The 25,167-nt window shown below is 39.8% G+C and overlaps 3 protein-coding genes across 6 annotated transcripts; all 3 read right to left on the reverse strand.

The window, feature by feature from the left end:
• Window positions 1-769: 769 nt before the first annotated feature.
• epm2a (EPM2A glucan phosphatase, laforin) lies at window positions 770-8,257 on the reverse strand. The gene is made up of 4 exons (XM_041063666.1): window positions 7,914-8,257; window positions 5,902-6,076; window positions 2,737-2,981; window positions 770-1,526 (listed from the first exon to the last, which is right to left on the reverse strand). The coding sequence occupies exons 1-4, from the start codon at window positions 8,158-8,160 to the stop codon at window positions 1,243-1,245; spliced, it is 951 nt and encodes a 316-aa protein (XP_040919600.1). The 5' UTR covers window positions 8,161-8,257; the 3' UTR covers window positions 770-1,242.
• A 540-nt stretch (window positions 8,258-8,797) lies between these two features.
• si:dkey-17e16.9 (hydroperoxide isomerase ALOXE3) lies at window positions 8,798-14,778 on the reverse strand. 2 transcript variants are annotated; one of them, XM_041064383.1, is made up of 15 exons: window positions 14,747-14,778; window positions 13,536-13,702; window positions 13,220-13,424; window positions 12,986-13,067; window positions 12,747-12,869; window positions 12,549-12,652; window positions 11,941-12,113; window positions 11,620-11,763; window positions 11,295-11,498; window positions 10,770-10,856; window positions 10,515-10,681; window positions 10,201-10,322; window positions 10,006-10,106; window positions 9,627-9,797; window positions 8,798-9,511 (listed from the first exon to the last, which is right to left on the reverse strand). In XM_041064383.1, exons 2-15 carry the CDS (start codon window positions 13,680-13,682, stop codon window positions 9,332-9,334), a joined length of 2,010 nt encoding a protein of 669 aa, XP_040920317.1. In that variant the 5' UTR covers window positions 13,683-13,702; window positions 14,747-14,778; the 3' UTR covers window positions 8,798-9,331. The 2 variants fall into 2 exon arrangements, with proteins under 2 accessions (XP_040920317.1, XP_040920318.1); XM_041064384.1 differs by lacking the exon at window positions 14,747-14,778 and adding an exon at window positions 13,819-13,829.
• Window positions 14,779-16,843: 2,065 nt separating this feature from the next.
• LOC121200056 (F-box only protein 30-like) lies at window positions 16,844-22,677 on the reverse strand. Of its 3 annotated transcripts, XM_041065108.1 has the most exons (4): window positions 22,541-22,677; window positions 21,159-21,207; window positions 17,818-19,962; window positions 16,844-17,684 (listed from the first exon to the last, which is right to left on the reverse strand). In XM_041065108.1, exons 3-4 carry the CDS (start codon window positions 19,903-19,905, stop codon window positions 17,490-17,492), a joined length of 2,283 nt encoding a protein of 760 aa, XP_040921042.1. In that variant the 5' UTR covers window positions 19,906-19,962; window positions 21,159-21,207; window positions 22,541-22,677; the 3' UTR covers window positions 16,844-17,489. The 3 variants fall into 3 exon arrangements, with proteins under 3 accessions (XP_040921042.1, XP_040921041.1, XP_040921040.1); XM_041065107.1 differs by lacking the exon at window positions 21,159-21,207 and having other exon boundaries at window positions 22,541-22,676; XM_041065106.1 differs by lacking the exons at window positions 21,159-21,207; window positions 22,541-22,677 and adding an exon at window positions 22,346-22,464.
• Window positions 22,678-25,167: the final 2,490 nt, after the last annotated feature.

Raw genomic sequence — 25,167 nt, forward strand, 5'->3', positions numbered from 1 at the left:
TGTCTCTTATTTCATATTCAGTTTTTATGAGTATTTTTAGAACGTTTAGAAATCCACTATGATTCGCTTCTGCTAGCACATATGCATGGCTCAATCCACCCACCCATCCCCACTGACACCCTCACAAGGTGCTGTCTTCTGCAGGGACTCACTGAAAAGTAATGAGAAGCTATAAGACTTGTGCTTGAGGAGAAGAATCTTCCCTCCTCACTAAGCTGCTAACTTTCTGAAATCAGGGACAGGTAACAACAGTGGATTTGTATTTTCAAAAAGCAATAGGTCCTCAATAAGAGTCTCGGCAGAAATTCAAAATTGACAACAAATAGTATTCTAATAATGTCCTATTATGTATGCATTAAAATTGTCTGGCAGGGATGTTGTTATTTAGGAGAAGGATCGGAAAAGCATCTGTCGGTAAATAAAGATGAAATGCTATCAAGCTCTCTGAGAGAGATGGGGTGGAGCTGTATTTTTCGATGCCTGGGAGCAGAATACCTGTCTGACAGAGATGGAGAGGCAATGTCGTTTTAGGAATTTATTCGTTGCTTTGGCAATGGCTGCCATATTCATGCTGCATTAAGACTTCTCTCCATAAAAAAAGACAAATTTTCCCTCTGAAAGGGAAAGGGGGATTCTCTTAAATGATACACAGTCATGCAATAGAAATAGAGTTTATATTTATCTAAATCTTTGACCTGCTTCCCTCTCACCTTAAAATGAGAAGTCTTACCCTGAGTAATGTCTCCGGTTTAGTTACATTTGCTTTTTATTATAGTGATATTTGGTCTGTTTTGCTGTGTGTTCCTCTCAGCCATTGTCATTCAACAAATCAGCTTAAAGTTTCCTCCTCAAAATGTCAACTCTATTCATTGATTATTACAACAAAGGCTAAAAGAAAATGTCTTCCCAAACACCCCATCAGACATTTACTGAAAACTGCCGACAGTGTCCTTAGTTTGACTCCAAGTGCATAATTTGCAACTGTATGTGCTAAATGGCAGAGGGCAATTTCTGAAGTTACAAGCTAACACATCACACTAGGATTAATTGCTTGCAACATCTATGCTGGCAGCCAGTGAAACTCTCTCTGGATACTTCAGGATCAACCAGTTTTCGAAAGCCACTCAGCTGAAGTGGGTCATTTACATACATTAAATTTAAGCAGAAAGAAGTTAATTTTCTTGCTAAAGGTTATTTCACCATACAAAGTCTAAAAAAGTACAGGACAAAGACACTCAACTCTCATGTCTCTGGGTAAGGGATAGATGATCGCAGCTGTCCAAACTTCTGGATGAAGTCTGCCTGAGCCTGGACTAAAGCCTCCTCATCTATGTACACTGCTGGTCTTGTGGCTGTAACAAAGTACTGCACCTTCCTCAGGCTCCAGCCGAGGATGTACATAAGCAGGCCACACACAGCAGCCGTCGACCTGCCTACTCCGGCATTACAGTGAACATAGACAGTGTGACCATTCTCCAAGAGACCGTGAAGCAAGAATACAGCCTGGGGAAGCATCCTTATACGACCTGCATTAGAAGAGAGTAACAGACAATATATATTTAAAGGAGAAGGCTGGCGATATTCTGTGTTTTCCTTATTTCAAATAAGAAGTCCCACAAAAAGACATCTCTCAATTCTTGCTGACTTCTCTAGTCTGTTGATGGCACTCTGCCTTAAGCCCACTAATTCCTACTGAATTAAATCTTTATACTTTCATTTTCTTTTTTTAAGGGCTCAGTAATTTGCAAAAACAGAAAGTATTGTGTTTTTTAGCAAACATTATTAAAACTGAACAGTTCATTTTTGGGGGGACTATGGATTAATACAGATTTGGTGCTCCAGTGAGTATCTACGGAACCACAAAGGTATATGTGGAACTTACTCAAGTGAAGAAACATGTCACTTAATGCAATGATGTGGCTCATTAATGTGTTTTTAGTAGTTTTTGGTCAACAATGGCGGCCCATAGCACAGAGAAATGATGCATCAAGCTTTGGATACACAGACAATACTTGTTTGTTACAATACTGTGACCTGTATGGATTAACTTGGATATTTACAACTTCACATCATCTCTGGAGAAAAAAACTATACATCTTAGATGATTGTCAGCAGTTCTTTGCCTCAAGGCATACCCATACATACTTAAAATTTATATTTATCACAATCGTTGTGTGGGTGGCTGGATTCCAGAGCAAAATATAATACTGTCAGGAATTAACTATAAATATCAAGAGATGCACATATAATAGGATCGCTATGTATGAGATGATCTAGGGTAATCCTGTTTTTTTTTCTTTGCTTAAATTTACTCTAGAAGCATTAATAGCACTTCATTTTATGACTAACACGATGCATGAGATACCATACTTTATGAATAATTCTTAATGTTCTGGCCAAAGGAAACCTTTGAAAGTGATTTGTGGTCATGGTTGGCTATAATTTCATCTATCACAGAGCCTTTTCAGGTGTATATGTTGCATTCATCTAGCTCTTGAAACTGTTAATAAAAGCATACATCCTTGCTGATTTTCCGACCTTTGAAATATTTGAATGAAACCTTCAATTACATTTCTAAGGTGAAGAAATACAATCACGGTGAAGGTTGGCATAATGAGTAAGTTTGGAGCTTAAAGCGCGCGCACTGCCAGTGTGTCTTTGAGGAAGAGATTTAGTCCATAACAGCTCAAAGCTGTGTCTGCTCCCTCACTCTGACTTAACTAAATACTGACTTACCCTCGGTGCTCATGTCAGGTGTGGGTAGCCACACATACACCAGGCCACAGTCTTTGTACAAATGCATCATGGTCTCCGGGGTCATGGCTTCCCCAGGGTTGCGTCTGCAGCCATAGGAGTTGTTCACCACATCCCACTCTGTCTGGAAGTTCATCACTGCAGTTATGCCCAATTCATACTTCATCTTGATTGTCACGTGTTCTACCTGTCGAGGGCAGCTGCCCAGCCAAACACGTGGTAGCACCCTGGGGGCAATAAACAGGGATGCATTAATCATTTATTTGTACGTCCTTCAGTTGTTTGTTGTAAGTCTCTCTTATACAGAATTTTACACATGCTGAAATTTGTTGTGAGGACTAGGTAATGATTCACTAGCCACTAAGAAATTTGCAAGGTAATGTAAAAGTGAATTTTATCGGATTACACAGAATTAAAGTGGATCTACCATTCAAAAGCAAGGCTAAAAAATTTGACATAATGTTGAAAGGTTAGGTTATTTTTTTTTGAAAACTGTCTTACTGACAGATCAGACGAAAGCTGATATGAGAAGGTCACTAATAAGCAAAAGGTTTCATCTCCCCATGTTTCTTTTATCCTACCTTCCTCCCTCTTTCCCTCATAGTAATGGTGTTTTATTGACCTCTTATCCCTTTAATTTTCTTCCTGACCACAATGGTCTGAGGCAGACTCCATTTATTGCTCATTAGCATGCATAAAGTCAACAGCCAGAGGAGGTGACATGTAAATGGATGAAAGGACGCTGTTAATTTGTGATGTTCCAGAGTGGCACTGCAGTGAAAGTCTCTGTTACCAGAATCAGCTGTCCTTTTTTGTCACTAAAGGATTACACATCTGTGTTTCTCTCACAGTGCCAGTGTGAAGACTATATAGTTACGTCAAAAAAAAATCTACTCCAGTCAAAAATTACACCAGTCATGTAAAAACGGTTTTCTTATCTCTCTTGTATTACAAGACTATTTCAGTCTGTTGCAGACAACTGAAAAACATTGTCTTTTCTGCACAGAATAACTAAACAAAACTAGTAGAACATTCAGAGCACAGACCTCTGCCAGTGCCAATGTCAAACAGCATACACCAGACTTCAGTCAAAAAATTCAGATTCATACTTTTTTTGCATAATCCTGCTGACCAAGAAAACACACACACCAACAAACAAAGGTGAAAACATAACCTCGCATTGTTACGTCTGTTTTGTTTCTAGCGTTTAGTTCCAAGATGATTTAAAAACTTACTCATAACTGAAAAACAAACATCTCAGCATGCTGATAGACCCCACTTCTTCAGGTCAACAGTAATAATAACTTGTTACAAAGATGACTGCATAACCCTAAGGCCTCCTCTCCTTTGAATTTGAGTATTAGAGAAGAGGCAGCGGCTAAAAAGTGAGTTAAAGTCTCTTTGAGTCATATAATGATTTACTACAGAGGTGAGTGAGAATCATACTTGGGGCTACATGGATGCAAGGTCTGAGAGAACTAATTTAAAAAGCTATTAATAGGCAAGGTACAAGGGCACAATGCTTTCTTCCGAACACAGGTCCTTGACATAAGCCTTGTAAGGTCTTCGGACGCAAATTAAAACCTGATGGCACCAGTCAGGTCTGCTTATTTTTATGCAAGTTGTGTGCTCACTGCTTTAGGGGGCTGAGGTTAATTTCCTCTGTTCCTTTTATACCATGGAACTGTGTATATGCCTTATGAAATGAAGGCATGCACTGGTAGGTTTATAGAGTGCATGGTGGATGTTGCGTGGGTGGCCATTGACTATCATCAGTTAAGGCCTAATTTATAGATTTCGTTCACACATGAAGATGTATCCTCCAAACCGCAGGCAACTCCAGAGATTTAGCGATTTACATGTCACAGTTGCTGAGATATTTCAGTCTGGACAAAGTGGTGGACTGACTTACAAACTGCTTAACAGATAATGGCATTTCTAAAGCCACACTACCAGCGTGGCTGATTGTAGCTAACGATTCTATGGTGACCAAGGAGTGTTGGCTTTCCTAATAAAAAGGGGAAAATGCCAAACTCCGAAAACGTTTGGAAACAATCGTAGACAGAGTGACTTTCAGCAGCTTCTTTGACGCATTTATTTACATTTATTTGAGATGAATAATGAAACAACAGAGTATCTGTTAAGGATCCCCCTGCGATAAAAGTTTAGCCCTGTTTTGACTGGCGCATGGAGTGACTGATTAAGATTAAGAATAATTAATGCAGCTGTTCAACCTGGAAGCTGTAGATGATTGAATTTTGCCAAAGTCATTGAGATATTATGAGCTGACACAAACAGTTTACTGTCTCTCTCTAATAGACTTGTGAATAGGAGGAAGATTTTTAAAAAATACCAAGGAGTAGCATGAAGACAGCTTCCTTCGAATAATATCTGACTATGAATCACTTTTGCAAAATGAGCCAGTTACTGTCTTGAGTTTCCTTGAAACCAAAAATGACTTCTGACTGATTACCTCCCTTTCCCACTGAGATCACCAGCAAGGCTGATGAGGTAATAATACAACTGCTCGTGGTCTACTTTTTTAAAGAGCAGTCAATTTCAAAGTGACAGACAGTGATTATAACTAAATGGTAAAGAGCAAGGTTAAAAAAGAAAGAAGTGAACAGGCATAAAAAGGGTGACTGAGGCTTTATCTGCCCTGTAACATTCATCAAAAAAGGAAAGTGTGACATGACTGGCCTGCCCTCTTTGAAGGTCAGTGAAGTACAGCAGAGGCATTTTCTGTGACAGATTTAATATCAGGACAACGCAGAACTCAAGCTTGCACTGAGAACATAGATTAAAGCACGAGCCTCACTAAAGACGATCCATTTTGTTTGAAAACTGTAAGGAAGATAAGACAAGAGGGGCTGATCTGATTTGATCCTCATACTTCAGCATGGAAATTCACTGGCCTCAGGGGACCTCATTAGTTTTTAGTAATATTACATTTGGTACAGATGTCACATCAGAAAGGTAGAAAACTTTCAACAGGCACCAACAGTGGATCTTTGTATTTACTACAGGCTGCAAGAAGGATACTTTGGCAGTTTGTGTGTTTAGGGTGTTTTTTCCCCATTGGGAACTACAGATGTGAGATGAGCATTCTCATACATCATCATGCAAAGAAGGCATTAATTGTTTTACCTGGAAAAATGAATGGCCTTCTGACCAGCCACACTGAAATAAAAGTTGGTGGTGTGTTTCATCTCATCTGTGTGTCCTGTTTCCTCTATCCAGTGACCAATCGGGTGGCAGTACACTCCATCGACCACGTTCCCCTCATCATATGAACACCATCTGTCATGGCTTGGACCACTACCTGGTGACAAAGAAGACAACCTTTGTGCAAGTTAGTGACCAAATACACATTTCACAATGTTTTGGGGCACAGACTATTGATAAAGATGTTTTTAATAGACATCTCTCCTAAACAAATACAATAAGATGTCACCTGTAATTAATTTAAGGGACAGTAACTAGTTACATATAAACAAGATAAACAAAAAAATGCAAGACGGTTCTAATTATAATGTGATTTCTGAATGAGGAGCAAGTAAAAATGCTTTGAGGAATATGTATGTTGCTAGTACATAGGTCAGCAGCAAAAATATTGCTAAAGAAGCTGGAAGTGATTCAAAATCAGGCACTGAGATTATGTCACGGGGCTGTTAAGACTTCTCCAGCGAGAGAAATTCAAGTGGAGATGGGAGAAATACCACTGAGCCTAAGATACAAGCAGCTAATGGCGAATTGCTAGGGAAGTCTACAAGGGCGTAAGGAAGAAAATCATCCAACTGTGAAGGCCCTTAAGCCATGGTGGGAAAGTGGGAAAGCCAAAGGAGAATGTTATGTTTGAGCAGCAAGTAAAGTGGCAAAAGAAATGGCATTACATGAGACCTTACCAGCTGACTCTGATATGGTTATCGCCCTGTGTCTTCAGATTTTTATATTCAAGAGAAAGAGGGATAAAGGGGAAGGAGATTGGGTATATAGTCTGGAAAGACTAAGAACAACGCATAAAACATTTATTCCGATATATACATATGGATCAAAGAAGCCTAAAAATGGAAATGCTGGGTTTGCTTTTGTTGTCCCAGATTTAAATATAAACATTAAGGAGAGAACACTAGATCACTTAACAGTACTTTAACAGAGATGTTAGCTATTATAATGGCATTGCAGTGGATAGAGCAAAGTAAGATTAAAATTTTTTTTTTCTAAAAATCATATTATGCCCAGACTCATTATCAGCTCTGGTATCACTGCAGTCTGTGTCAACCCAAAACAGGCCAGATATACTCTCTGAAACATCTGAAACACTATTCAGACTACATCATATCGAAACAGCCGTCAGGTTTATGTGGATCCCTGCTCATAGGGGCATAGAGGGTGAATGAAATGTCAGACTTTCTAGCTAAACAAGCTCTGAAATAGAATAGAATTATGGAGGTAGCTTTCAGTAAAAACCAAAGCTGGAGCAGTAAAATGGAGTAATATCGTGACTGCCCTGCGAGAGCACTGGGATGAAGGGAACAAAAGGACGTCATTCACATGAAATGAAGCAAAAAGTGGGAGGAATGAAATCAATATGGAAAAACTCCAGAGAGCAAACAGTCATATGAAGACTAAGATCAGGACACATTGTGGTTTCAAACAATTGAACATGTTATCTGTTGCTGCCAGAGGTAGAAAACACATAGAGAAAAGATAAAGAACTAAAAAAAAATGTGGAAGAGAAATAAGAATTTATTCAGCATTAGCAAAGGAAAATATGTGAATATTATGTGTATGTGTTTTCAAAAGAAACTGGGTTAATAAAGAGAATGTATTCACTTATTTATTTTCCTAACAGTCCTGGTGGAAATAGAGAACCACGAACCACACTCCAGAATAGTAGGTCGCGGTAATGCACCTTTAAACCATAGTTGCCACCCGCCATTAAACGAAGGGTAGAAGAAGAAGAACAAAATTGAGTAAATGAGAAGCGTCGCTTTACCGCCATCATGTGGCCATAAGGATACATTACACAATATAAATCAAACATGGCGGAGTCGTTTTCGTCTTTTCCCTGATATGTTGCCTTCGATGGGAATTATATTAAATCAGTATAAAATCTCGGTATAAAAGCGGCTAAATCTCCCGGTGTTGATGTGTACCTTCCCAGATATAAGTGCCTCTGACTCTTTTGACGAACTTGAACCACAGTGTGTCTTTAAACGGCTCGGCCAGCCGCACGTCGCCGATCCACAGACTCGGTTCCTGTGTGGACAGGAGCTTCTGTGAGGCTTTCATCGGGACCGCTCTGCTCGGGTCCCACTGGCCCATTTCCACACGCGAACCCAAAACAAAGACCTCTATATCCGAAGACTCCGGAGTGAGAATGACCCCGAACCTGAATATCATTGCAGCAGCCTTGACTAAATGTCCTCAGTCGTTGAACGTGGCAGGATGGGTTATTATAGGTTATATTATGGAGCGTGTTTAAAGTCCGTGTGGCCGATTTTACACGGTGTAGTGCAGTCTATAAATAACCGGGTCCTGTTTGACTGGTGTAGCTTTCAAAGACAGGGGAGAGGGGATGAAGTCCCACTCTGTTACGATTACTGGGCACCATACAGAAATCATATCAGAATATTTATATATACGTGTGTGTGTTAAACTATAATGAAACGTCCATATGATAAGTCTTGCACACATCTGTGGGGAGATGTTTTTCTTCACAGATTATTCATTGTGAAGATTTTTTCTCTACCTCCCTCTTTAAAATACTCCAGAGGTGTTCTTATAGGTATGCTGTAGAATAAATTGTTTACTATAGATTTGGTCCAGGACCAAATAATACAGGTATTACACATACACACATACACATACAACACTGGATTTAGTTATAAGTTACTATTTAAAAAGAGGTTAAGTTTCCTCAAAAGTTGGTAACGTGGTAAAACTGAAAGGAGATTGCAAAGTTGAACAACTGAAAACATAACTCGATTAGAAGTGGGAGACAGGTGACACTGAGGTAATCACACACATTAGACCATCTTTATTTTGATATTTTAGGTGAAGAATTCAACCATTTCCAGTAAACATAATAATATACTCCACACTATGTTATGCTTTAACTAAATCCCTGCCCTTATTGTGTTCTTATAATAAAGGATAAGTAAGAACATTAAAGTAAACCTGAAGCTAAATTACTACTTTTGATTGCTGATAAAGAAGAACTGGCTCTGAGGCAGAACATTGATTGCAGACATTAATGCAGAAAACTTTCAAATTAAAATCTTTCAGCAGATGTTTGCAGAGTAATGTTTAAGCTATTACCTCCTGTGTTAAGCAGTTATGTTGCTGCTCAAACAGTAGGTCCATATGTTAGCATAAATTAGGCCCACTCATCATGATACAACTAGAGTATAGTCTTCTTGTCCCAGCATGCAACACCTCACCAACACTATCTAACACCTCACCTACTGTATGTTCTAATTTCAAAGTATAACACACCTCCCAGCATGCAAGGCAGGTGTTGACAAATGCGTGGATGCAATCGGCTGTTACAGAATGGCTCCCTCTGACTGTCCTAAATAGTTATACTGTTCTCTATCTGAGTAGGGTCCAGATATGTGTAGGGTACTTCAAGCATCAGGTTTCTTGTTGTGATTTCTTCACTGAGGTTGGACAACTCTGCTTGAAAGTCCTTAATCATCTGCTTGGGTTCATGCTCATCGAATCGCTCTTCAGGGTATGCACCCAAGAGAACCTGTCAGAATAACAAAAACAAGACAGAAGAGTACAGTGACACAGTATCCACAAAGGCCATGTGGATAGGCCATAATGATGCTACTGCATTTAGTGTTTATTAAGACATAACTTACAACATCGGAGTATTTCTCTGAAAGCATTAAAGTCATTGCTGCAAAGTTGACAGTCTCTCCAACATTCGGGAGGGTCTCCAAAATTGTCTCCATGCTTGTCTCCCCCTTAGTGGTTGGAGGAGGTTTGTGCAGCAGCAGTGATCCATTAGGCACCCAGGAGTTGTAGTCAAACTAGATGATAAAAGAAACTTCAATATGTGGCAACGTTGATGGAAAACTAATTTAATCAACTGAATCGAATTTTAAACATCTCAGAAGAAAGGATGTAAATGTACATAGGAAATGAAATCTTTATACCCTTGTAATGCTCAGCTAAGAGCCTGCTAAAGGGAGTTAGCGGATTGAAGATCTGCCATATAAGTATTTACTCTTGCCTCACCTGTCCATTATTGACTGCAGCATGTTGAGCCGTCACTGTGAAGATCACCATGGTGATGAATTTGACCACCTCCTCTGTAGTGTCAAAGTATGCAGGAAACCCTGTTGGCAGCACCAGCATTATCAGTTAACCTTTGGCATTCACTGCTTGCTTGGAAAATTTATCAAATATTGTCAGCCAAAAACATTTAAATACCTGAGGCCATGTTTCCCAAGAAGCCATGGATGAAAATCTGACTGATCCATTCCTGCAGCTCATTGTCTTCACGCACGTCACTGTCTGAGGGATAATAGTGATCCACCATTTCCTCTACAAAGCTGGTAAACACAAAGCAATGTAATTTAAAATTTTATATATTTAAATTTGTGTATGGAAAAAGACAGAAAGACAGAGATCAGCGGAAAACATGAGAAACCTTGATCCGGCAACACTTCCCTCTCTACATATATGCCTGTAAGCTGTTGATTGTAAAATGGTATGGACAGCTTTAACATGTATGTAAAGGTTACTTGTTGATGATGTTCCACAGCTTCAGTCCATCATCTCTGTAGTAGAAGTTGGGGATTGACTCCAGTCCTCGTTCAGTGATGTTCTCTGGCAGACAGAGGGAGCTGTAGGTCATTTCCGAGACAGCCCTCCTCATGAGCTCTGTCAGCCCCTCATATCCAAGTGAACTCTAATAATCAGCAACACAGAAATATTTACCATCAGACAAGTTTCTTGAAGTCTGAATATTCAAAAAGAGGTATGTTAAAGTGCCTTACAATCCTTAAAACCCCTCCAGGTCCAAAAAGAGTTTCGCGGCCTCCAGTGTTTATGTAGAGAGTGTACCGGAAGTGTGGAATCAACAGCTGTACGGAAAGAAAAGACATAAAATGTCAAAGTAAGATGCTTAGTTCAGACAACAGACGGCACATCCTGGCTGTAAAGATCACTAAAAGAAACCATAGTCGTAACAAAACTGAAAACAGTTTTGCATTTTTTTCCTTCTCTATCTCTGTCAGTGGAGAGCAATAAAAGTATTGCTCTACACTGACAATGTGTACTCATTTGAAACTGCAACAACAATACCACATTTCTCAGAACAGATACTATTTATTTTACATAACAGTAATCTGTAATGAACTCAGCTGCCAGGCTTTTAACAGGATTTAAGATAACTGACCACATCACGCCTGTTTTAGCCTCCTTACCATGAGTCCCAGTATGTTTTAGAATTGATTTTATTGGTGACATTTAAGGCTCTTCATAAGTTTACCAGTCCTGTGCTCTCTGCTGTGTAATTATACCTTGTAGAGGGGATGAATCGCAGGGAAGCTGCGAAGAGTGGCAATAGCGTAGACCTCTGCCAGAAAGTGAGTCTTCATGAGGTGATGGACTGCTTCGTGATCCATGAAATCTGCATTTTTGATAAACATCTTGGCCAGCAGCCAGTCTGTCTCTGAGTCACTGGGCAGAAAGATGGGATTCTCCTGTGAGGGATGTTGATGCAGCTGGAATGCGATAAAAACATATTTAAGTTTTATATATTAAAGTGTAACTGTACTTCTGAGACCATGGAGTGTACTAGGATTATGTGACTAGACCAGTGATTTTACTTAAATTGTGCAATACCTGTATTGCAATTGGCATCAGTTTTTTTTGTGGGTTCAAGTAGAACAAACAGAGACCAGCGGCCACTTGCAGAGGTTCACCATTATAATCTCTCGCAGGTATTCCATCCATCTTCCACTGGTCATAGAGGAATATGTTGCCTTCCTGTATGGGAAAGAAAGACAAAAGAAAGAAGTGTTCAAGGCATCAAGAAGTGGCACAGATTTGTAATGAATCAAGGAAATAGGATTCAGGGACTTTCCACTGTGACAAGCTTTAAGTGAGCAAACTGTCTCCCAAAGAGAAGATTATGACCCATTTAAAGCCACTCTTCTTTCACACCTCCATTTCATCCTGCAGAGTGGTATCTTCATCCAGGAACGGCTTCACCATCTCCTCTGTGACTGGAAAGTTTGGGGGAAGCTGTGAGCAGCGCTTGATCACATTGGGGTTGATTCCATTCAGAAACTGGTATCCGTAAAAGTCGTCTTCCCTCCAGTGCTCTGTAACATACTCTGGAAGAAAAGCAAATTGACAAATATGATATATAACGTCTAAAATATTTTTCAGTGTTCAGGTTCGAAGTAGAACGTGTTGACCATGATCATTTAACTAAAAACAATCCGTGCAATCTTGGATGGATTGTTTGTGAAGATTTGAAGGAGCAGGGTGTTGGTTTTGGTTATACAGATCTGAAGGCAGAACTGATCTGCAAGCAGAAATAATGTGTCATTGGTCAGATTAGTCTATATACTGATAGCTGATTACCAATTTCTGACTGGACTGTTAGATAACTTGCCAGTGAACTAGAAAGAACTGTTGTTTCAGTGAATTGATGATAGAGTGTCTGCCAAATGCTAATATGCAGTCACCTGTTACGTGAAACTATGATAGTGGTATTGCAGTGATGAGTGAAGCAGCAGAACTGGAAAACTGGAAATAAAATCTACCTGACATTGTTGTCTTTTTGGACCAGAAGATTGATTTCATGTCTTCAATGCTTTTCCACTTTCCCACAGATCCATGCATCCCCTTAAGCCTGAGTTCAACATCACTGAAGTAAGACAGGATAAAAAAAAAAATGGAGGTAAACAAAGAGCATATGACTAAATTGGTTGTGTTGATCATAAATATACACATATACCCACATTAATAGTTCTGTATTTTGCGTTTCACTTGATTTGGACTTGGAGAAGCGGATTTCAGCTGGGAGCTCAGACAAATCATTGAAATTGTTAATGTGGGGTAGCCCTTCATCCATAATCCTCCATCTAAAAAATAATACAAAAAAATGCAAAAAGTTACTGAAAACCACAGTGAAATGTTTCCAGATGAGTCTCAGAGACCATAACTGTAGCTCTAGGTAGATAGCGTGCTGCACACTTACTGATACAAGCTCTTCTTAAGTATCAGCTCTTGTTTCCGGTGCGCAATCAACAGAGGGTACTCCTCTTCACAAGCCTTTGTGGCTGAGAGTTGAAAAGAACATAACAGCAGTCACATTTTATGTTGCAAACAACAACTGTTAATAAAAAACTAAAACCAAAAATGTGTTTAAAAAAATAATATCTAAAATATTAATATTATCTATAATAAATCATTTGGGGAATTTGAAGCAGACCTTTCCCTCCCCTGAGCTCTGTCACTTCTCCCCTGGAGATCCATCTGTAACAGGGGAAGAGGATGACATCTTCATCTGGAGTCGTCACCACTATTTTGGAGCAGTACCACTCATCTTCTAGGAGAACAACATAGGGATCTTTCTCCACCTTGACCAGTAGAAGTTTCCCCAAAGACTCACTGGTTCTCAGGGTGTAGGTCCCCGTCTGGGAAAAAAAAGGGTTAATATAAATATAGTTAATAATGTAAGAGGAACATGTAGAAAAGGGCTTTTTATTTCATGTTTAAGTCACAGACTCAAACTGGATTCAACTTACTGTCCCAGTTACAAAGTCGGTGTCCCATTTGCCCAACTCAGTTCGCTCACTCTGTCCTTCATCTCCATATAAGGTGACAAATATGTGATCCCATGTTCCTGCATGTTGCTTGTCACCTGTTGTCACCTCTAGCTTGAATTCAGGCATAGTCACTCAGTGGATACTGTCTAGAAAAATAAACAAACAATAAACAAAAATATTCACCCACAGGTGTGCAAAAGGCTTGTTAATGCTTGCCTTTGTCTATCCTGTGTACAGTTAGTTAAAGGCTGTTCTTACCTACCTCCTTGCTTTATAAATACAGGTCCAGGAGGTGGTGCCACTCGTATTTCCAGTTTTTAGTGCCTATAGCTATAGGGCCTACAGGGCCAGGGGCCACAGTTGTACTGAAGCATAATTTTAATCCAAGCCAAAGCCAAACAAACAGCCTGAATTATTATTTCTGAATCATTCATTTCATAAACTCTGCATTTATGAAGGTCTACATGTCACTTTGTAAATGTATTATAAAATCTAAAATAACTGGTAGAAAATTATAACAAAATACGAATTTAAACCAAATACTAGAAAGCACTCAAAGTGCGTACATCTCTGCCAAGGGTAGAGGTAATCTGTTATTTTGATAAAGACAAGTCCAGCGATGGTGGGCCCCAGCCTTTTAAAATTCCTAAGATTTCTCAGAATTTACTTGCCTGACCTTATCTGTTATTATTATTATTATTATTATCACCCTACATCCAGGAAATGGCCCCCGTCCTACTTTGCTTCTTGTCAGATATAGGACCTGATAAAACAAGACTTTTGGAGAGGCTATAAACCTGATCACAACCTAGCTGCGGATTTTAATGTTTTTTAGCAGCACTTCAATCCATAGTCCCGACAACAGCTGCTATTGTTGTCGAAGCTTAAGGTCAGTACATCTGAGCACAGTGTTAACACTGAGCTGACACACAGCAGACATCTGTGAAGACGGTGTCCCTGCACCCTCGAGTTTAATTTATATTGACCATAGCAATAAGATGACATAATACTGTTATACTGTCCCTTTCAGATGCACCCCCTCCCTACACTGTATAATTAACTATGCAGGGCCGTGCCTTTCTCAAGGGGCCCTTTGCCTTAACTTTTACCCTTGTATTATCCTGCAGACATTATTACATATATAGTGTCTTGATCTCAGCGTCACACCTGTTGTTGCTGTTTTTACCTACCTCTTTGTAGTTACAGGTCCAGTTGTTCCTCCTCTGTGCACTGAATTCTTGCTCTCTTCCTCTTCTTATAGTAATTTCTCCGCCCTGTTATGTTAATGGAAGAGGTGGTGAAACTTGTGTTTCTGGTTTTTAGGGTCTATAGCTACAGGGCCTATAGGGTTTAGGGCCACAGGAGTGTTTATATATAATTTTAATCCCTAAGCCAAACAAATAGCCTGAATGCTGAGAGAAAAAAAAAACATGGGTAAATATTTTTTCTTTAATGCTGAGTTGACATGCAGCAGACAAGTGTGTTTACAATGTCCTTCTCTCTCAAGTTAATGAAATAATACTGTATTATACTGTGCCTTTCAGAGCCCCCCCACACTGCATTATGAATTATGCAGGGCCACATCTTTCTCAAGGGGCCCCCCCACTGGAGCCTATTTTGGGGCCTATTCATAGATGTGCTAGAGATGTTTACTTAACTCATTTTGTTTTGTTTCCCAGTGCTGTACCCTGAAGGTATCCAGTATTTACAATGTAATACATTCTCTCCTTTGCTTGTGAGTTAGTAATGAAGTAAGAACAATAGTGTTTTCACCAAATAGATTTTTTTTTTTTTTTTACTCTCGCTCCAGTTGCATAGACTTGTGTATCTCAAATTAGTATACAACACATGTTGAATCATCTAGATTCACTTGCCATGTTTTTTTTTTGTTTTTTTTTTTACTGGAAAGTTCAGGGGAAGCTGTGAGCAGCGCTCGACCACATTGGGGTTGATTCCATTCAGAAACTGGAATCCATAAAAGTTGTCATCCTTCCAGTACTCTGTAACATACTCTGGAAGAATAGCAAGTGACAGTCCTCTTGCTGCAATGTTTTCATTTGGGCAAAAGGAGGCGTAGGTCGTTTCGAAGAGCCCTCTTCTTATCAGTTCTGTTACTCCATCTGGTTCAAGTGAACTCTGAAAAAAACAAGTGTTTTGTTGGTTACTTTAAGGTTTTTAGCTGGATCTGTGTCACATACGTTTCCAAGAATTCTGCCAGGGCCATAAAGATAAACACGGCTCAAGATGTTTATATGGAGGGTATATTGGTGATGGGGGATCAGCAGCTATGAAGAGGAGAAAGTGAAAAGACACTACTGACAAACTGAACTAAATGAGAACATAGAACAAGTCTTGAGAGTTTTTTTTTCTGAAAGTTCATTCCTCCTTCATAAATGTGTCAAAACATTTAAGTACTGGTGTAATTTTGCTCATGTTCTCACACACATATGTTTGAAATGTAGGATGAGATTCAAGTTCTGTCACAATGCCCACAATGACTCATAAAACATTATATAGTATGCTGATGTTTTTGTAAAAGTGTGAAAGACAAAGAAACAAGAACAAAGAAATTACCAATTAAATACATAAACTTACCAGTAAACATTTTAAGGAAGAATAACTTGGGACCTTGGTGTTACGAACAGGGGAGTGGCCCAGAGCACTGTTCAACCTGACCTAAAAACTAACCTAAGTCTTCTTCGCTGCATTGGAAATAACAGTTTGCAAATCATAATACATTTGCAGATGCAAATTATACCTTCAGGTGTGTGGAGATACAAATGTACTGTAATCTACAGCTTGCATGCACACTTCTTGTTTTTCTGCACTTGATCCTTTTTTCCTGTTTTTCTTGTGAGCTGCCTAACAAGTAAATTTTCCCAACTGTGGGATCAATAAAGTGTTATCTTATCTTACAGACAGACTCTGGACAGAGAGACACTAGACAGTGAGGGTGAGAAATATCCAAAAAAGATCCCTGCCCAGATCCAAAGCATGGGGACAGTTCAAAAGTACCTGGTCATCAAACGTTTTGTATTACTTATGACTTTTTCCATTTTAACTAACTGCATGTGGAGCCCTGCTGGCATTATCAGGCATGTTGAATGTTTGACAGTATTTTAGCTATAATTTTAGCCATGGTGAATGGCTACACGAAGTGGGGATAAATTATTGTTTAGACAGCTATAGGTAAAGTTCAGATATTTTTCTTATTATCAAACCACCTGTGGACTGTAGCAACAATGAATAAACAGGTAAAGTTGTAAAGACAAACAAACATATAAAAGGCTGTAAAGATTTTATTAAACGGTAGCAAATCACATGCATTATTGGGCTCCTCATATGAATATCCGTCTGGTTTGACTCACGTCCTGAGACCTACAAACCCACATAATGGACTTGCTTTGGGTTGAAACCCTATATTGGGATCAGAAAGACTAGCTCATTTAGGGTCACAGGTCAGTATAGGAGGGATTAGCAAATCTTGCGTAAAGTGCTGGCACAACTTCTGTCACACAGAAATAATGCAATATAACCAATAATCTGCTTTTTCCCATGGCTACTACTGAAAGGCATGATAGTGAAAACATTCAAATCTCTTTGCATTTTCTCAGTACATCATATAGAATAATATAAATCTATTGTGCATATTTGTCTTCAAGAAAATATACTTTATCTTACCAGAATAAGCATTTTCAGCAAAAATTCATGCAAAGCTAAATGGTTAATATTTTTTTCTCCACACAGGGATCACCAAACAGCAACAGACCTTCATCGTGACAAGTAAGGTATTATTTCATTAAGGCTTCTTCATACTCTAAAGTGTAATACAGGAAGAGTTAGTTGTTTTTCAGAACAGAAAATCTTTAATTGCAACATCCACATAACACCACAGTGACTCTCAAGCAGCTACGAGAGGTCAGCCTTGTTTGGTCAGGTGTTCACGTGACGCAGGACGCGACGCAGCGAGTGTCCATCTCGTGCAGTGCACATGGCAGGAAGGGGTATAGGTTCTGTCTTGTGCTCCACTGTGTTGAAGTGGCACTTCTTAAGATGGTCCGACATGCTGGGGAGGTCAGTGAAACCCCACGACAACACTGGGCTGAAGGCGGTGCTGAATCTCCACACCTGTGACAGTAAATAAAAATGTATGTTGGAATGAAGAGGGCGCTGCATGCATAACATTTAAAAGAACAGGTCAGTATTTTGGGAAATAAATTTATATGCTTTCTTTTTTTTCTAGTTCTAGTTTTCTACTCACTCTGTTCTTGATCTGCCATGACACAGTGCCATGAGCACCAGGGCCTTGTCTTCGTTCCCACTGCAGCTCCACTATGCCCCTGGTCTGGAGGAGACTGGCACACACCTCCCTCATAGTCCGTGAAACCAGTGACAGCTGGCACAGGCTAAAACTGTCCAGGAACCCAGCTATGTGCCACAGTATCTCAATTGGCAGCCCACTGAATTGGTCAGACTGGGAGTCACTTGGAAGTTTTGCACTTGGGCAAGGCTGAACCCCAAAGGACCTGAGGTGCCGGTCGTGAACCACCTTAGCCCCCTGGGTGGATGGGTAAAACCTCCGCTGGGAAAATGTGCAGCCATAATACGCCAGGGGGCAGCGGTGCTCCATCCAACCATTGAGGCCAGCATGAATGTCACCGTGGACATTTGTGAAATGGGAAGAAAACTGGTCCCGGCGGAATGACTGACCGCAGACGAAGGGGAACATGTGCTGGTAGCGGGGGTTAGGAGGGAGGTAGCGGTTATGTGGCACCGCCTCAACTTCCAGAGCTTCCAAGACAAGCCCGAGGCGGAGAGTGCGGAAAGGGCTTGGGTAGGAGAGCTGGGGGGCAGCATGATCACAGGCAGACGCAGACGCCATGTCACCCACTCTAGTGTTTGTTACCAAGATTGCTGCAGGGAAAGTGAAAGTCTGTGTGCCAAAGTCAACATGGTATCCATCAACATAGACTGTATCAGAGATCTTTCTACACTCTCTGGACTCTTCTAAACAGAAGAACAGGGCTGCTGTGATCAGATCAATCTCTCCGAGACCCATGGGGTCATCGTCCTGCTCCAGATCAGAGGTATCCACTGCCTTGTCCTCCATCTTGGGTCGCAGTCTATACAGTGACCTGTCTGGGATAAAACCTATCCGTCCGTTGGGTAATGAACATTGGCTCTGGCCCCTAAAAAACTGGTAATTGTGGAACTTCCGCTCAGACCCGTGGTTTTCTAAAAGAACTAATCCCCTGTCTTCCAGGACCACATGACCAGCCCTCTGTGCCACACCTTGGCTGACATGCACTGGAGAAGTCATCTGAGGGGTTAGTGGCTCTTGAGACACACCAGCATTCATGTCATCTTGCGCCTCAACAGGACAGGCTGTCTCCAGACAGGCCCCTGCTGCTCCTGACTGTGGTCCATTTGGTGAGTGTAAAATCTTTAGATCTGTTTCTGTAGCAGCCCCATTTCCACTCAAGCAGCTAGAACAAACACTTTTCTCCTCCACCTCTCTTTTATTCAAACTATCAGCAGCGACAGATGTTTTGTCTTCCAGTCCATTCTGAAGGTCTCCATTACTACTCAATCTACTCTTCTGTGTAACTGCTCCTCTTTTCACACACTCTGTGCTACTGTCAACAGAGCTGGAACTGCTAACAAAGTCTAAAGCAGCTGCTAAACTTCTTGCCGTCTCAACTGTGGCCTCATAAAGCTTACTGAAGTGCTCCTCGTTCAAGCCATTAATCCCACTGACAATCTTCTCCTTTGCCGAGCCTGGTGGGGGAGGTTGTGGCTGATGTGAGGGTGATGACTGTGAAGGTGACTCGGTTACGGTGGGAGCCTCAGGGGCAGATGTTAGCAAAGCTGAGTCTGTTGCCCTGTTCTCCTTACTAACTGGAACAAGTGGTTCTCCCTCCGCAGTAGGTGCCATGGCAATCACCTTGAGGGACTCGAGTAGTGTGCGTTGGTCCTGAAGGGCAAGTGCCATGTCCAGCTGCTCCACCTCCTCCACCCCACGGCTCAGGCTCTCATAGGAGGTATAGTCCAGGCAGCTAACAGGCCATCTGTTCCACTCCATGGTGCAGCACACCACTCCAGCTGGACACACCTCAAGGTGTCCATACAGTTGGTTGCGAGCCAGAGTGGCGGGGCAACCATAGCCACTGTTGAGACAGGGGACCCTCACCAGTGGGCACAGAAGTTGGTGCTCGTCAACTTTACAGGAGTGAAAAACAGCCCCACACACTAGAGGACAGGTAATAAGATCACAAGAAACGCCTGGTTCAGGTCTAACCATGCATCTGTGGTTAACACAGGACATACAATGAACATGGTCCTCCTCCATCTTCAGAGCTGAGGGGGTGGAAAGCTCCTGCAGGTGACTAGGATAAAATCCACTGTCCTGCCAAATAAAGAGAGATAGAGAAAATAGTGTACATGTATGAAAGATAAAACATGACAAAACAATACTTTATCTCTGGGGGGGATTATTATTGTTGGGCAGAATATTATATTATAGGCACCGAAGTCTGTTTCACCACCACATTCCATGTGAAATGCATGAAATCAGGCCCAAAGCTCTGGTACACCACCTGAGCTCCTATCCTGTATGGCTGCTATTATTACTGCAAACCACTAGATGTCACTGTGCTTGCTAAGATCTGTGCCCCAAAGCCTAATGTCTTTTGTTGGCACAAACAAACAGGAACAAAGCCCCAAAGCTTCTTGGAAAAGCCAGCAAAAGAAATACAGACTAGATAATAATGCAAAAGGGATGGAGCAAAGGGAGTGACGGAGGGAAAATAAAGAAAAACTACACTATAGATCAATATAGAAAGCTAAATATAGATGCAAATATAGCAACCAGAAGAGAGTAAATAGAACTATAAAATAAACCAACACTGGAAAGCTATATACAGTACAGTATCCAAGACCTGTATACATGAATGAGTTTTATGCTACACATTTATGTATTAATGTAAATGTGCACCAACCAGATTTTAACTTAACTTCCTCACATTCCTAAGCAAAGTGAAAATATCAGGGTGTGTTTGTATTTTAATACAATATAAACATGCAGTTAAAATCTATGGCTCTGTCCAAAACACAAGGATATATTTATTGTGGTGCACAATGGGACAGACAGCTGAAATTACTGAGTTGCACAGTGTTTATTGCATTTATTCCAAAATGTAGCACAGATTTATTTATTTACTTTCATATTTTTATCATTACAAATTATCTTATGAAAGCAGTGAAATCACACTAGGCTGAGTTACATAAGCCTTATCATAAATTACATTACAGTGATGTCTCGCATTTACCACTTAGATATTAACATGGTAGAACTGATGTAATCTGTTGTCATTTGCGGTGAAACTGATTTAAAAGCAAGACTTACATAGTAACATACCAGCCTCCTCTTGTAAATAATGAAACTGGTCTTCCAAACAAACTGAATGACTAAGCAAGCCAAATTGTGTGAGGCGCTGGTGTTCTTTCTGTGGAGGCTGCTGTGAAACAGTGCCCCCACTCCACCCTATGTGGAAGTCAGCTGCAGTCACGTGATGCACCCAAAAGACTGTCTCATACAAGTACCTTATTAGGAAGCTTCCTAGCTGGACAGGAGGTAAAAACTGTTCCTTTCCTAGATTTGGGAAAAGAGAGTACTATGTCTTAATTCTGTACTACATACTAATTCTAAGCAGGTTTTGAGACTGCTGTATGTTCATTAAGTGATAAAATATACTACAAACAGTATGCAAACTAAAAAAGTTTTAAAAATTTAGATTTTTGAGTGTTCAGGAAATACACAATTGTCCAACAATGCCATGCACAAAGCTATTCACAGCTAACATTACAAGAATATGCAAATAGTTGTGACTCAGCCCCAGAGAGATCTTACAAAACATTTTGCTTTCTTTGTGAAAGTAATTAATGACTCAACAGTTTGACTGACATCTCATGATGTATGTATTGTATAATTTCTTGTTAGTACTATAAAATGAGAAAGTATGTTGATTTAATTGTATAATAGAGTATTTAGTAATACTATATACAGTTAGTATGTCATATGGGATTGGGAGATAGCTGAGTAATGCTGTCTGGTTATGTTTGTTAATAACACCTATGAAGTGTACCTGAAGATAGAGAAAGGCAACTTCGTGTCTTTCTTTCAGTATATCCAACATGGATGGTACAGAATGTTGATAATTGCGTGTGTAGACGGAGAACTGAACAAATCACAATGTTCTGCAACTGAGATGCTAATCTATGATATTATTGTAGCTAACACAGCAACAGTCACTCCGTTTCCATAACAGCTTTGTTAAGCAACGTACGAACAACTTTGTTAAGCAATGTACGAACGTACATGTAAGTTTGAGAAGGAATAGCTGTTCTGTCGCCAGTCTAGGGTTAGAACTGTAAATGCAGCTTGCACGGACATCAGTTACCATACATCAGCGCACTCAATGAGCCATATAATCATCGTTCTTTACCCCCTATCATAACTAAATCTTTAACTGTGGTGGATATCTACCACTCCCGCTACGATTAAATGACATTTTAGCCAGCAGTTCAGGCTGGTTCACTTTACCTAATAAGTGCCCCAAATAAGGAGAATACACTGATAACAACAGAGGCTGCTGCCCCCCAGGAACACACTGTAGCTAGCTCATATTCCTGATAGTAGAAGTTTACTTACAACAAACATTGCTATAGCAAAAGAACCGACGGTAACAAGAGACGCTTTTGATAAAGTGCACCGTAGTTTGTGTACATACCCGTACTGCAAGCCAGCCTGTTGTCAACTGTTCTTTCTCCATTAAATCAACTTGTTTTTTGTAACAATGGAAAGCTAGCTCACACTGGCCGGCTAATGTTGGCTAACGACACATAGCTAGTTCGGAAGTTGAACGGTTCACAACAAGCTAAGTCAAGTCAAAAAACGTTGGGTTAGCATGCGAGTAGTTACTCACCTTACGATTGTATTGGCAGGGGAACGTATGAAAAGATATGTTTGATTATTTTACATAAATACAACTGGCTGTTAACTGTAGTTACCTCTGTAGAGCAACTGCTAATGAAAGCTAGCTACATCTCAGCCTCATTTTTTTAATTTGAAAACTTTATTGACCAAAAATTTACATACGTTTTGACATTGAAGAAAAAAGAACAGAAAAGCGCTAAGAATAGTAAAGATAAAAATAGAATACCATTTAATTGTGTATATTGACACTCTTATAGTTTTAAACCAAGCAAAATAAAACCAAAATAAACATTTGTAAATATAGACTTTGCCTATGAAATCATAATTTACACTGAAATTAATCACGGAAATTAATCTTTGTGTCCTTGCATTTTAAATACACCGTGAGCCTATAAGTTGTATTTGTACATTATTAAAACATGAGTACATGATTTTTTATTTACAAAATGTTTTGTTTTTTTGTTGTTAGTTTGTGCATTTTGTTTTGAATTTGCTTGATAATGCATTTAGATTCAGTAATATCTATACCACCTATACTTTAAATTAAAACATAGCTTTGAAAACAGATACTGTGAGATACTGATACTGCTCTGGCCGACAAGGAAAATATTCATACATACATTCTTGGCTGTTCATTTTAAGTGTGTGAATTTCCAGTATCAATAAATATCAGATACAAAAATCACTTGGGCCCTCCATCCCTATCCAAATTTACGCTGTGCTGCCTTCACGTGCTCATAGGTTCGTACTGTTTATCTTATTTTAACGGCTCATAGCAGTTCTCAAAAATAAACCTACAATTGTTGCAGGAATAAAAAATTAAAAAGAAAAAGAAAAGAGCAATTTCATAAGAAAAGTTGAAAAGTACAAGAGAGTAAATCAATCAAAAAGAAGACCCTGACGAAGAAAATTGTCTTAAAAAGAAAGAAAACAAAACAGAAAAAAAAATACTAAAGTTTTCGAACTTAATGCATTAGCTTACCGATCTTTTTTATTGCACGCAGTAACAAGTAACAAACGGGAGAGGTCAGTGTTGCACCTTTTTTTACCAAGCGGCCTCCAAGCTGGCTGACTATGCCTCAATTCTTTGTCGTTAGCAGAGGGAGACGCAGCGTTTCGAGGTCGGGGTCACCTACAAAAACAGCACCCCTGGAGCTGCAGGACCTGACTCATGGACACATCAGCAGGACAATGCTTAGCAGTTCTGAACACACTTGTCATGAGGTGTTGAAGCATGCCCATGCAGTCAGTGGGACTGTCACTATTTACAAAATATATAACATCTTAAATAATTATTATACAGATAATAATTATTACACGCCGGATTTGCAATAACATTTCCTGTTAAAATCTCTGTACTTAATGAACGTACATGAGCTTAAAATGAATATACAGTGGGTTTTATAATCTACAGATATATGATATATATGTTTTTAATTTGTGCCTTTTACGCCCAATATGCAGTAGATGAATCCAAGAATAATATCGTTCGTACATCTGTATATAATAATATGATACTTAGGTGCTAATGTTAAGGCCAACACTGAAAGTGAGACAATAAGAGGCCACCAAAGGGTCTATCATGACTAAACCTGACTCCATATCACTCTCACACGCACACACACACACATACATACTAGTTGATCCTGTGCATTGCGTTGTCAGCAACCAACCCAGGAGATAGATTATAAATTGGATAAGTGGAGAAATAGAAAAGCTGCAAATTTTTCTTTTGGAGACTAACTGAGCTTTCTGATCTAAAAGTAGTTAATAATCCAGATAGCAGTTACAGCAGCATATTTCGTTATTTGAATCAGCAATTAATGATGAATGTTTTGAGAGCAATTGTGTTTTTTCTTGAATTAGTGAACAGCAGTATGGTTTCTCAACCTTTAATATTTAAAATAGCATTGGCTTCAGGGCACCCTTTTTAACTACACGTAGTAAAAAGACACATTGACAGATTTTTTAAAATTTATTTTACTTTGGATTTCGTCCATGTTTTTTAACGTTCGGTTAATGGCACCATCAACGTTGCAACTCACCATTAAACTCGGTTTAATGTGGTATTTTAAACAGCAGACCGGGTATTTATATAAGATTCTTTGTGCAGTTGTCTGTAAACTGTCGCATTTTTAATAGGCTGTCAATCCCGAGTGGATGAAAAGGACAGATGTTGCTGAGTAAGTACCAACTTTGCTGATTACCCCGAGTTGTGCAAAGCAAGGCCTAACATGAAAAATTGACTTGCCAAGAGATTGATGGATGGGGTTTATGTTTTGAGGAAATAAAACGGGAGTATATGTCTAGTTTTTGGATCATCCAATTTTTCACAACCGTAAGCAACGACAGTTACATTAATATTAGGCGGCTGAGTGAAAGGGGGAAAGTTACAATATACCTGTTTTATTCCTTTAATTGATAGCTTATTGGTCTTTGGTCTCCAATACCACGTGATCAGTGTAATAATACTATTTAAGTCATTGCTGGAAAGCCTTGCGGTCAACCCATGCAGACTGCAGTCCACGAATAAACCGAGTACCGTCGTCGTCCTTTGCCCTGAAGTGTGGCTCCAGCATCCAAGTAGTCTCTCTCTCTCAAACATGTCACTTTTAT

Source organism: Toxotes jaculatrix, chromosome 19, assembly GCF_017976425.1.
Source record: "Toxotes jaculatrix isolate fToxJac2 chromosome 19, fToxJac2.pri, whole genome shotgun sequence".
NCBI classification, from domain to species: Eukaryota; Metazoa; Chordata; class Actinopteri; family Toxotidae; genus Toxotes; species Toxotes jaculatrix.

Coding starts and splice junctions, on each gene's coding strand:
- epm2a (XM_041063666.1), bottom strand. CDS start 8,160: ATGATATTCAGGTTCGGGGTCATTCTCACTCCGGAGTCTTCGGATATA. Junction 2,982..5,901: donor AAGGCCATTCATTTTTCCAG/GTAAAACAATTA, acceptor TATTGCCCCCAG/GGTGCTACCACGTGTTTGGC. Junction 1,527..2,736: donor ACCTGACATGAGCACCGAGG/GTAAGTCAGTAT, acceptor CTTCTAATGCAG/GTCGTATAAGGATGCTTCCC.
- si:dkey-17e16.9 (XM_041064383.1), bottom strand. CDS start 13,682: ATGCCTGAATTCAAGCTAGAGGTGACAACAGGTGACAAGCAACATGCA. Junction 10,323..10,514: donor CTGTGGAACATCATCAACAA/GTAACCTTTACA, acceptor TGTGTTTACCAG/CTTTGTAGAGGAAATGGTGG. Junction 10,107..10,200: donor CTTGGGAAACATGGCCTCAG/GTATTTAAATGT, acceptor TGCTGCCAACAG/GGTTTCCTGCATACTTTGAC.
- LOC121200056 (XM_041065106.1), bottom strand. CDS start 22,387: ATGGAGAAAGAACAGTTGACAACAGGCTGGCTTGCAGTACGG. Junction 19,963..22,345: donor CAGGCTGGCTTGCAGTACGG/GTATGTACACAA, acceptor TTTATTTGGCAG/GACAGTGGATTTTATCCTAG. Junction 17,685..17,817: donor CATGGCAGATCAAGAACAGA/GTGAGTAGAAAA, acceptor TTACTGTCACAG/GTGTGGAGATTCAGCACCGC.